Genomic DNA, 12,793 nt, shown 5'->3' with positions numbered 1-12,793 from the left:
TTATGGAGCAATAATATAAATTATAAGCTTTAATCTCTATTTAAAAAAAAGAAGAAAAGCTGACAAAATGTCCTGTCTTTAAATAATTAAGAAATATTTGACACCCACTAGCCAATAATTAATAAATCAGGGTGCTCTAAAGGTGTCATTAAACAAACTTATAACTTTCAATAAGAATTTTGGTCTGAAAAACCAGAAATATTTAGGAAATGCTCAAGACATTTATGACTGATTTGCTGTTATTATTACAATGAAACATAAACTCTTATGACATACTGGTATCACTGTTTATTTTGGAAACGTAAACCATGATAGCAGAACGTTTGTAGTTATAATATATTACTGTTTGTTTCAGAAGGGCGGTTCTACCCTGACTGCGGCAGCCAGTGAGATCACAGATGTGTTGATGACACTGTTTACTCACGTGAACACATCCAGTATTATCTCCAACATGCTCAGTCAGCTGTCTTCACCCCTAGGACAACTCTTCCACGCTTCAACGACTCGGACAAACCACAAGTTGTACAGTCCCGCATTCATGCAGAAGGTAAACTAAATATTTCAAATTTCTGATTGGTTATTTGTATGTGAGAAGTAAAACTAAATTGTCTTTTTGTTTTTTGTCAGATTTATTTTTTAGCTCCACTGTGACATTTGTTAGCAATTTGTCTGGCATCCTTTGTCTGTCCATCCATCTGTCAACTTATCTTTTGACGTTAGTGTTCTAGAGTTTTTGATAGATTTATCTGAAACTTGGTACAATAATCCTTTGAGGCAGTGTCCAAAAACTAGCATATATCACTGTGTATGATCTTTCTTTATCTTGCAGTGTTTCAATATTACTTAGGCTTAGTTACAACCCAGGTTAGAATGTAGCTCATTGGTAAAGTGCTCTCTGGATGCATGGTCAGTGTGGGATTGATCACCGTCGGTGGGTAAATTTGGCTATTTCTCGTTCAGCCAGTGCACCACAACTGGTATGTCAAAGGCCGTGGTATGTTCTATCCTGTCTGTGGGATGGTGCATATAAATGATCCATTGCTGTTAATGGAAAAATTTAGTGGGTTTCCTCTCTAAGACTATATGTAAAAATTACCAAATGTTTGACATCCAGTAGCCGATGATTAATAGAGCAATGTGCTCTAGTGGTGTCTTTATTTTTTTTTACTTACAACCCATTTTGTTGGCCTATTATATATATATATATAATTCCGTTTCAGCTTGAGAAGCTCTGGTTGGACATCTGTACGTGTATTCAGAGTCGATACTCCATGCCATACGACAGCGACTTTCTCTCGCATATTTCCCCATTACTGGAGGCCAACTTTCTTCACCCTCGACGACAGATTAAAAATCAGACCGTTCTTCTCTGGAACGCAACATTCAGCCATTCTGCACTGCTTACCTACCCTGACGAACTGAAAACTGTTCTGACAAAAGTGAAGGAGAAAACTTCGATCACTCTTCCAGGATTTGTTTCATCCGATGTCGTGATTGAAGAGACGCCTCTCAGTCAGTTCGGACAGGTAGGTGTTCTGGTCAGTCAAGTTTGGTAGGTGTATTCCAGTAATTGTATATACAGTAGTCTTTCAAAACACCATTTACAAAATAAATTGAAAGCACAAAACAAACTTTACCATCATTTAAGTTACTTGCAAAGGCAGGTTTAATATAGTACTAGGGGCTGGGATCTAGCTAAGTTCAGGACTAGCTCTGGGTGATCAGAAAATTTTGCCAAAATATCTCAAAAATACCAAACCTAAAGCTATTTCTCAACAAAATATAAATTATCACACAATTTGTTTTTGCCAAATTAAAATAAAATTCACCCCTTGTTCGTAAAATTCGCATTTGGCGAATTTGGCCAGTGGTAGAGCTAGCCCTGTAAGTTGGTAGAGCTTTATGTACTTAGATAATATGTTCAAAACCTCTTGGTGTATCCATTCTCTGACTGTTGTTTTTTGTCCTCTCCCAACCAGTGCCCTGTGACTGGTATATCAAAGGCCATGGTATGTGATGGTCTGCATGTGGGAAAATACATATAAAAGATCTGTTGATGCTAATGGAGGTTTTTTTAAGTACCCTCTAAGACTGTCAATATTGTCATATCTTTGACATCCACCAGCTGATAAGTTTAAAAATCAGTGTGCTCTAGTGGTAGCGTTAAACAAAAGGATGTTAAGTGAAGAATAGAAAATAGTATGTCTGTAAGACAAGTATCTGGTTGAGATGGCGAAAATCATAATAAAATGGGTTTTTTTTTTCTTTCAGGGTGATTCCCAGGCCCCTGAGCCTCACATCCCTGGTCTGCCCTCACCCAGCAAAATAGTGGGAAGTTTCCTACACAAAGCCGTGTCACCCAGTATCAAGAAGTCACCAGCGAAGCCTGTGATCGTGTCTCCTAAAGCCATCAGTAGTGTGAAGAAGAAACTGAAAATTGATGATTTCAGAGAGGGCGTAAGTTAACCTTCTGTGTACATTTGTCTATTACATTTTATGTCTTCTGCAATACTGAAGTTTTATAAAATTTATCAAAAATATAATTATACAGCTTTGTATGCTTTTACATTTAAGCATTTGAGAATAATAAACATTGACTGTTTAATAAATAATTTATTGACTCGTTAATAAGTAATTCATTGACTATTTAATATGTGTATATGTTCCTGGATTTCTGGAATAGAATTTGGGGGGGGGGGGGGGGGGGGGGTTTTATGAGTTTCCCAGCCAACAATTATTTTTGTTTGTATGCATTTTTTTCTTGTGTTCAAAAAAAGAAATTATGTTTGAAAAAAAAAAAAACAAAACATTTGGCCGGTTTTATGAGTTTCGATAGGACCAATATTTTCCTTTTAATTAGTCTTGAAACATAATTTTTAATCATTAATGTGTATTTTTCAGGACTTTGTGGTTATATCAACGACACCAAAGCGAAAACGAGTCCTGACCGATCACCAGAAAGAAGTCCTCAAGGAAAAGAAGTAAATATTGTAACACTTGGCAATTTATTATAAAAAATATTTATCAAATACTGATACATTTATTATTGAAATACATTGTCAGGTTATGCACCCACAAACCTTTCGTTCTGAAGATCATGTCTCAGATTATGTCCCCCACCCTAACATTGTTTTCATTATAAAAAAAAAAAAAAAACATATTATAATAATAATGATAAGAGCACATTAATTTTTAAAACTTATGTTTTTCGAGTAGTAATTAAATTGATTTATGTTTTCAGAATCTTGCCGACAATGTACTCGAGCCTTGATGCATCAATGGATGTGTCACTGATGTCACAGTTCGCTGGTTCTGACACACAGCAAGAGTAAGTGTTATAACATTGTTTATACCAATTTGGGCTTGCTTGTTTGGGCATATCTATTTTGTGCACCATGTTTATCACCTTGACTTGGTGCAATAAAGTTATATAATTCTGAATCTTGACCAAAAATAAATGGATCTTGACCAAAAATAATTGAATGCCTCAAAAACATTTCCACAATGTGGTTAGATATATGTATTATGGTTATGGAGTGTTTTGCTGTAAGATTCAGCATTGAGACACAGATGCATGCACACCCGCACACAGTAAAAACATGTATTTTTGCAACTTTAGCATTCATGTGATATATATCTAGATTAGGTGTAGCTGATGTTTGAGACATAACAGCCACAGTTTACTGGGGTGCCATTAAAAAAAATCCTTTCCAGGTAAAATATTCAGACTCCTGGAAATGTTTTTTAAAAGTCCTGGAAAATGAACCAAAATGGTGCTTAAAAGTCCTGAAAATGAACCAAAATGGTGCTTAAAAGTCCTGGAAAATGAAAATGTTTTAAGTGTATGAACTCTGGTTATGGAAATTTGATTTTAAAAAATTAATTCTGATTTAAAATAACACAAGAAGAATATTATATTGTGCTGATAATTGCCCAAAAATCTTTTAAAATCCTAAAAGAAGCTCATGCGAAAATATCTTTAAATGTCATGGAATTTGGTTTGATAATGAAGTGTGATTTAGTGATGTAATGGCCTTTTTAAATTTATTTTATCAGTTCTCAGTCACAAACTCTTCTGACAAACTCGGTGATTTCCATCAACTCCACCCAGTCTCAGTCGGAGGGAGATGACAAGAAAGGAAAAGAAGAACAGAAGCAAATCTCATTGAGCTTTCCAGACAGCTTTGATCTACCAGGAAATAAAACCAAGGAAACAGATTCTCTTGTTTGCGTCGAGGCTCCAGTACATAACACTAGGCGCAGGTCACGGAAGTCCGTGACATTTGGAACAGAACATGACACTAACGACACGACAAAATCGGATGCAGTGGAGGCTTCAAAGGATGGTACAGCTAAACAGAGTAAAACACCAACAGAGAAAAACGATGGCAAAGACAAGAATACAAAAACTAAAGTGTCCAGAAGGAAGTCAGTTGTCACGGTACAAGAAAGTGAGGAGTCTGATAGCGGCCAAGAATCATCTTCTGTGGACAGTAAGAAATCTAAAGACAAGTTGTCTGATGGAGTCAACAAAGAAAGCAACAAGACTAGGAGTAAGACCACAGGTGAATTGAACCAAGAATCATCTGAAGAGAGTAATAAATCTAGAGGGAGCTCATCCGATGGAGTCGACAAAGAGTCGCCGTCTTTAGAAAGTAATAAGTCAAAAAAGAAGTCATCTGATTCATCTGATGAAGTTTCAGCGAGTGATTCCCTGAAGCCGAATCTGCTTCAAGCGATGGGCTGTAGTATATTTGATGTGATGAGTGGGAAGAGTACGTCTTCGTCCTCACCTGATGAGATCCACACTGAAGCTGCGCCCTCTGGTGGTGAGCAGTCTAGTAATGTTGTTGATGATGGCTGCAGTTCTCAAAGTGGGAAGAAAAATTCCGGTAAAGGTAAAAACCAGGAGTCAAAGAAGAGTTTACGGTCATCAGTTCCTCATTCTGAGGCTGAGAAACTAACTCCAGAAAGAAAAACCAATACGAAGAAAATTAGCCACAAACAGTTGTCACCCGTAAGAATTTCATTCAGTCAAGAGGAGTTTGGATCGTCGATTTCTCCCAGCAAGAGAATGGAATCACCAGGAAGAAAATCACTGAGCCAGGAAGCTTTAAGCTCTATAAAGTCTCCAGGCAGAAAAACCAGAAGCAAACTGAGAAGTCTTCCTGCTGGAAACTCCTGTCTGGACACCTGGTTGGTGAAATCACCAGCAAAAGCTTCCACAGCATCGAAAGACAGTTCCAAATCCCAAGCATCTGAAAGCAGCAGCAACAGATCATCTTGGCTGTCAAGTTCTTTCCGCTCGATGGATGACAGCAGTCATGGTCAGCCACAATCAGAGATGTCTCACACTCTGGTCGAAGATACGCAGTCGCCAACAAAGTTTACGGATGCCTCGGAAAAAGTGGAGGAAATTCCTCATGTTTTGGTCGAGGAAACACCTGTTAAAGAGACAAACTGTGGCAGTCCTGACCCTCTTGGTTTGAACTCGACTAGCAGAAACCTGTTCGGTAGTGAAAATGTTTTCAGTACATCACCGTCTACAGAGCTCGGTAGCCCTCGGGCAACTGGAAAAGAGGAGCATAAGAGTATAGCACTCAAGTCTCCAGTTCTGTGCATCACAAAGTTGAGTCCAGAAAAGGTAGAGCAGCTCTGCCATAGTGGCAGTTCTGTGACAGCCTCAGCAGACGTGAACAGTGAGGAGTCTGTTGATAAAGAAGAAAATACGGACATCCAGTGTTCCCAAGGATTTTTTGCCTCTGTCAACAGACCCGAAGCTCACAGTATTGTCTCAGACATTATAAATGACACAATAACTTTCGCTCAGCAGGTCATAAGAACCGATTCACAGACGTCAACAAATTCTGTCCGAGGATTTTCGGGAATTTTAAGCATGGAGCAGAGAGAAGAGTTAAAAGAGACTAGTGAATCCTCCAGCTTGGACGGACCGCAAAGTTCGGTGATTGAAAAAGTTCAGAAATCAGACCAGTTGTCAGCTGGTACTATGGAGGATAATTGTCATACAGAAGAGATGTTTTCACAGGATACAGAAAGAAAAGGTAGCCGAGATTCAGGTAATCGACTTTCTGAAGATAGCTATGATCCACAGTTGGTGTCGACATTAAAGAGCTCTTCAGGCAGTTCTTCACAAGGAGATTCAGAAAGATCTCTTTCCAGTTCAGAATCATCTAGTCAGAAATCATCGCAGGAGGTTCAGTTGGGGTCCACCACATATGATCCTACAGCGATGGGAACATTTGTTGATGATAAAACAAACAATGAAGAGGCTAAAGACAAGCAGCTAGACTCGGATAATGTGGAAATGAAGGAGAGAGTAACTGACAGGAAACGGAAGCAGAACTTTCCAAAGAAAGTTTCACCGAGCAAACTTCGAAGAACTCCCAGAAGCAGACGAAAGTCTAAATGTCGTCACGGTGGATCGTGTTGTGATGAAGACGGTAACAACACAGAGAAAAAAGAATCGGGCACTGATAGTCAAGAATGTATTCTGAACATGAATAGTCCCAAAACTGATAACAAGAAAAGTAGCTCGAGAAAATCAGCAAGAAGTAGTCTTAAATTTGATGTGCTTGATGAAAAGAAAACTACTGATGATCACACGTCAGAAAAACCCTCTCCAGTATGTAATGAAAATGTAGAATCAGATATTGCGAGTTCTTTAGAAAGTAGTATGGACCCTAATTTGGACCTCTTTGTGGTTGATGCACTGTATTGTACCGCTGAGACGGAGACCCCAGATAAAGGAAAGAAAAGTTTGATGGCAATCTTGGGAGAAGAAACCCCAGAAAGTAGGCCTCCGTCGGTGACGCCAGTTAGACGATCGACCACCAAACACAAGATGGAAGAAGCAAAGAGAAGGTCGTCAAGGGAGGGTACTGGGAAAGGTATGGTTCTATCGGAGGGTTTGGATTTTGAAACTATGTTATCCCAGTCTGAACTGCCCAAAAAGAAACCCAGGAAGTCTTTATGTATGAAAAAGAATTTGGATGTTGCTTGTGATGAAAGTCCAATTTCATTCTGCGATAAAGAAATCTGTGATGATCAGAAAATCAGTAACAATTCTAGTTTGCCTTTGACAGCTCGAAAGGAATCTACAGTTGAAGGAGAGTCCACATTGGATAAAGGAACAAAGACAACATCTGACATGGATCATATCACTGTAGTTTCATCAGATCCTAAGTTAAAACAGCAGTTTGAGAGTCTAATGTCATCCGAGTCATCAGAGCTCAGTGTCATTCCTCCTACAGCAGAAGACAGCATGAAGAGTCAGTTGGAGTTATTGAATTCACCTAAAGCAGTAACTTCTCTGAAGACGAAGAAAAAGACAAAGTTGCTGTCTTCTCCGCTGAGTCTGCGATTGCGATCGTCACGGTTGGTATTGAGAGCTCGACAGAAAGTTAGAGTGTCCAGTCGGTCGCCCAGATTGGACACGCTCAAGAGAAAAACAATTACAAAAATAAGAGCTAAGACAACAGGCGTCAAGGACAAAGATGTGTCTGCTAGAAAGAGTCAGGACAATGCAGAGGTGATTAGCCAGATAGAACAGGACACTGATCTGTCTGTGGAATGTGAGTGTGAACCTGTTTCTGACAGTGCACCGGAGTGTGGAGTAGCTTCAGTAGAAGTGAAAGATTCTGAAGCGATGGATGCAGAGGGAACGAAATTCACGTCTGACATGGCAGTTACTTCAGCAGAAGATGAAAAGATACTCATTCCTGAGGCTGCCGTTAATTCAGAACAGTCAGAGGTGGCCTGTGTAACTGATCTTGTGGTTAGTGATGCGGTCACATCAGAACCGAAGACTGCTTGTATACTTGATCCCCATACTTCTGAAACTTCAGCAGTCTCAAAGGATACACACACAGTTGACCTCACTCTTGATGATGATGATTCAATCAAACCAACAGAATCTGATGGACGTGTAACTGATCTTGCTTCAGACAGACCAAAGAATGGGTCTGTAACTGAACTTGTAACTTCAGTTGTAACCAATGTTGTAACTTCAGCAGAGCCCGGTGATGGACATAAACAAGACCTTGAACTTGACAGCATTATAGCTCCAGTGGAAAGTAATATTTTTGTGTCAGTTGTTATACCTGAAAATACAGCTTCTGCATCTGCTTCTATGGCTGAAAATACAGCTTCTGCATCTGTTGTTATGGCTGAAAATACAAAGTCTGTTGTGGATTCTTTGGCAACAGGAGACGTTGATACAGTGTTAACTAGCAGTGACTGTGATAAAACCACTTCTACCCTGACAGGAGAAAGCGAATCCCTCCTGCCTCCTTTAGACGAGACCCCCAAGAAGTATAAAATAAGGAAGAAGGTTATATTCCCTCACAGAGTTGTCTCCTCGGATTCCAAGCTGCACATGTTTGCCAAGTCGCGGTCCAAGTACTCTGACCGAGGAATGAGCATCGTCCGCCGCAGCATCCTCAAAAACCAGGTGTCGGACCACACAAATCTCTCGCCCCTCAAACGGTCACATGACTTGTCTTTCCGTCCAATCAGAGTGCACAAGATCAACTCTCCGTCTGCCTCTCCTAGTGCCGGAATCCTGAAGCGTCGATTCCTCCACCATTCGTTACCGGTTGACGCGCCATCTCCACCTGAAAAAGTGAGTTTTAGATTTTGTATAAATGTATTACAGCGAATCCTGTCAAAACCAGAATGCTGTTAAAACGACTTAGTTTCAGGGTCCTGAATTTTCTAAATTCTAAAACGCAATCCTCTATACACAGGGTCCTGTCTAAATCAGATAAGTATTAGGTCCTTGGCGTGTTTTGGTTTAGACAGGTTTCACAGTATCAGAGTTAGAAACATGCGTGGTCAGATGAAGAATATCTGTATACTAGACATTGCTTTTCCTGTCTTAAAGGAAACATGTCACGTAAACCATATTTGGCACCAACCATGTACAATTAATTATAAATTGAATCACCTAAAAACATTCTTTATAAAAAATTAATTACTTAAAATATCTCCATAAAAGAACCCCAGATACGAGCTCTTAGCGGAAATTGCCGATCTTTCATGAGCAGGGCAATCACGAGGTCCGTGACGTCAGAGACGCGTCGCTTGATCTGAAGCCTTACACTTAAAAGCATTAGTCCGTACCACTCATAAAGAATCTAAGACTTGCACAGCTTACCAAAACAATGAGTGTTCGTTCGCAAAACGTTTTGCCGTATCAATATGAGCTGTTAGTAAATGAAGAAAGACACACATTTACTTACAACAGTGATACTGAAGAAAAAACGGATAGCGAGTCAGAGGGTGGAGAAACTGATGGTGCCAGACCAGACCGGTCGACCAATTTACAGCCCGGAGCCCGAAAGTAACCCGGAGACAAAACCAAAACTCGGATGCTAATGCCGAGGTGTATACTGTTCATATTTAGCATAAAGATACACCTCGATATGATGTATTTAAATATGTAAAAAATATAAATGTAGGACAAACATTTTTTGGGTGGTTTTTTTAGAAAATATCGCATTTTTTATGTTCGGGCTGTACATAATGAAATCTGTATGCACAGTGTAAACAAACGCTCTAATTTACAAGACGCTTCACTTTCATTAACCTGACTTGTAAAACAACATAAATGACTTGAGAGTATAATCAACTTTTAAACTAAATATATTTCTATTTGCATCAGTAGAACGAAATGGGGTTATAGTATTTTTCTCTCATAAAAAAAAAGTAGCATATTATTAGGCCTATTGGTAGGGTGCGTTAAGAGTAAAAACGACCACTCACGATACCCAAGTGATAATTTTCTTTTCTTTGGTACTACGTAATTGGTCAGTTTTGTAATTTTAGATGGGAAAGTCTACTTAATCAAGGGTTTTACAGCATTATTTACAGTAATGAAGCAGGGCGGCTGATAATGTCCATTAACATTGTACTATAGTCACGACAGATTACGCCACAATACCCTGTGATCTTAAAAAAACTGGCACGTATTTTGTACGTATGTCTAGACCGTGGTAATCACTTACTTGGTCGATACCCTGCAATATACACCTGCCAATCAGGAATCACATGTGCAGGCCACGGAAAGAAAGGACCAATTAACTAAAACAACACTCCGATTCTCAAGTCAGCCCGTGGATGAAACATAATAGTTATTTCGACACCGACAGTAGTGGTTTATTTTGTATTGAACTTCGTGTTGCTTTGGGGCTTCGGGCGATGAGGAACGTTTTTGTGACGTATTCCGCCCGAAGATTAAAAACATTATTTAAAATTATTATTGTTTTCTACACATTTTTTAAAAACATATTTAAATACATCGTACTGAGATGTATCCTCATGCCAAATCCCATGTTTGTATATGCCATATTTAATTACTTATTGACGTTTCCTTCTTCGGACGGTGAAAAAAAAAAAAATATATATAAATACATCATGCTGAGGTGTATCTTTGTGCCAAATATGTACAATGTACACCTCGGCATTCGCAACCAAGTACTGTTTTTGTCTCCAGGTAACATTCTGGCTCCGGGCTGTAAATAGGCTGACACCAAAGTACTATGCGGTGTTGGTGTCCAATCTTTTCTTTTGCGATAAAATACACGCGTCTTTCTTCGGATACAATCCTTTGGAAAACCATAAAAAGACAATCCCGATCGTTTAAACTGTTTATTTTTACACCCAAAGGCCGCGCAGTACGGCACTGTTGGACTGAAAAGATCGTAAGCCCCTTACTCCATATATAAACAGTTAACAACAATGGAAGAGTACAGCGGCTCTGACGTCACTTCCCTTTTTTTCCGAACGCTCACGAAGAAATATGCATAAATCGTACTTTGATACTGATTAGTGTAATTTCTTCATTTTAAGTTAACTACACGTATTTTATTGTTATAAAGTTATTTGTATATTATTTTTATATCATTTTTCTTTTAAAATGAGCTATAATATGGTCTCGTGTCATGTTTCCTTTAAAGGAACATTCCCGAGTTTACTGCATTGTAAGATGTTTCCGACTAATAAAATATTTCTACGATTAAACTTACATATTAAATATATTTTCTTGTTTAGAATATCAGTGTCTGTATATTCAATGTGTTTTGGTCGTCTTAATATTTGTAAGAAACCCAAACTGGATTTTGTCTTCAAATAATTTCATATGTACGAAAAAAAATATTTTAGGAAATAAAATGACATTTAACCTCGTACAAATATTAGAATGATAAAGAAACACATTTAATATACAGCCACTAATATTTTATGCAGAAAAATATATTTGATATGTAATTACAATTGTTAAAAAGTATCTTAGTCGATAACATGTTAAAAATTGCAGCAAACTCAGGAATGTCCCTTTAAAGGAATACACATGTAATTGACTTTACAGCTAATGATAATGTTGAAATCAAATTAGGGGAGTGATTAATTACCTCCCTTTAATGTATATCATCAGAGTTAATTCAGGGCTTCTAGGTTATGGTAGCCCCACTCCCATGACTAGTGATATTCAATGTTGGGCTAGTAAATAATTACTGTTGCCATGCTCGACGGCTAGTGAATTTTTGGGGTCAAATGATGCAGTTAAGTCTGTTTTGTAAATACAAATACCGTACCCCTACCACCATCGCCACTCAGTGTTAGTGTTTTTAAGCTCTATCTCACTCTTTTGGTGACATATCCGACTATTACTATCAATTAGTAAAATTGTATTAACTTAAAGTAAAGTAGGCCTAGTGAATTTTTAATCGTGGCTAGTACATTTATATCCCACTGATCCCATGGTTAGTGGATTTTACAAAAATTCGAGAAGCCCTGGATAATTATCATATTGACACCATATAAATTCACATGCCAAGAAGAGCTAAAAAAAAAATATTACTCTCCTTAACCAATGTCCGGGGGGAGGTGGGGAATGATGAAGTTTGTTTTGTTTAACAATACCACCAGAGCACATTGGTTTATTATCCATTTGTTATTGTATGTCAAGGTTAGCTCCCCTTAAACAGAGAGATATGTTGCATTACTCGAACCAGACAGTGGACTGGTAATGGCTTCAGTCGATTGAATTAGTCCATAACAAAAAATTGTATTCAGTGAGGCCCCTCACCCACAATTAAAACTTGCTAATAGAGTGACTAAAGTTGCTCAAAATTTTAATATATGGATTATTATTATTATTTTTTTTTTTAAATTTCAGGAGAGAAGAGTTTCGTTTGCTGAACCTGTTGTGTCTGGGGAGAGTCCGAAGAGTTTTAAATACTGGAAGGTTTCCCGAGAACCAGTGCGATCCACGTCTGCCAGCAGTACTGTGACTGGATCATCCAGTGAGGTATGGTGTCACAGTGTTACATGCACAGTGGTCTGAAACAAGTATGACACACAAGCTTGTATAATAATTGCAGGATATTAAACTGATCGATCTTAATTTATATCAACTCGTTGACGTTTCTGTTATGTTGTCTATGTCGTAGTGTGCCATCGATGATGTCATCGTGTGACGTCGAAGTGTTAAATCCCACTTGGCGTTTTAGTAGGACATATCACTTGTGATATTTTAAAGATATGTCTGTAATAATCTCTATTTACTGACTCGCCATAAGATGGGTTCCCATTTGCATTAAGAAATGGAAGGAAGGAAGGAAGGAAATGTTTTATTTAACAAGCACTCGACACCTTTTATTTACTTTTATATGGCGTCAGACATATGGTTAAGGACCACACAGACATTGAGGGAGGAAACCTGCTGTCGCCACTTCATGGGCTACTCTTTTTGATTAGCAGCAAGGGATCTTTT

The 12,793-nt window shown here is 38.5% G+C and overlaps 1 protein-coding gene across 1 annotated transcript in view; it reads left to right on the top strand.

The window, feature by feature from the left end:
- Positions 1 to 12,793, top strand: part of LOC121380776 (telomere-associated protein RIF1-like) — a 47,750-nt gene that overhangs the window by 28,033 nt on the left and 6,924 nt on the right. Inside the window, exons 20-26 of the mRNA XM_041509744.1 lie at positions 356 to 547; positions 1,221 to 1,526; positions 2,272 to 2,457; positions 2,902 to 2,981; positions 3,242 to 3,328; positions 4,057 to 8,641; positions 12,197 to 12,328. Of these exons, the coding sequence (XP_041365678.1) occupies positions 356 to 547; positions 1,221 to 1,526; positions 2,272 to 2,457; positions 2,902 to 2,981; positions 3,242 to 3,328; positions 4,057 to 8,641; positions 12,197 to 12,328 (5,568 nt within the window). The remainder of the gene's footprint in view (positions 1 to 355; positions 548 to 1,220; positions 1,527 to 2,271; positions 2,458 to 2,901; positions 2,982 to 3,241; positions 3,329 to 4,056; positions 8,642 to 12,196; positions 12,329 to 12,793) is intronic.

This window comes from Gigantopelta aegis, chromosome 9 (assembly GCF_016097555.1).
Source record: "Gigantopelta aegis isolate Gae_Host chromosome 9, Gae_host_genome, whole genome shotgun sequence".
NCBI classification, from domain to species: domain Eukaryota; kingdom Metazoa; phylum Mollusca; class Gastropoda; order Neomphalida; family Peltospiridae; genus Gigantopelta; species Gigantopelta aegis.
This window is presented reverse-complemented; position numbering and strand designations above follow the sequence as displayed.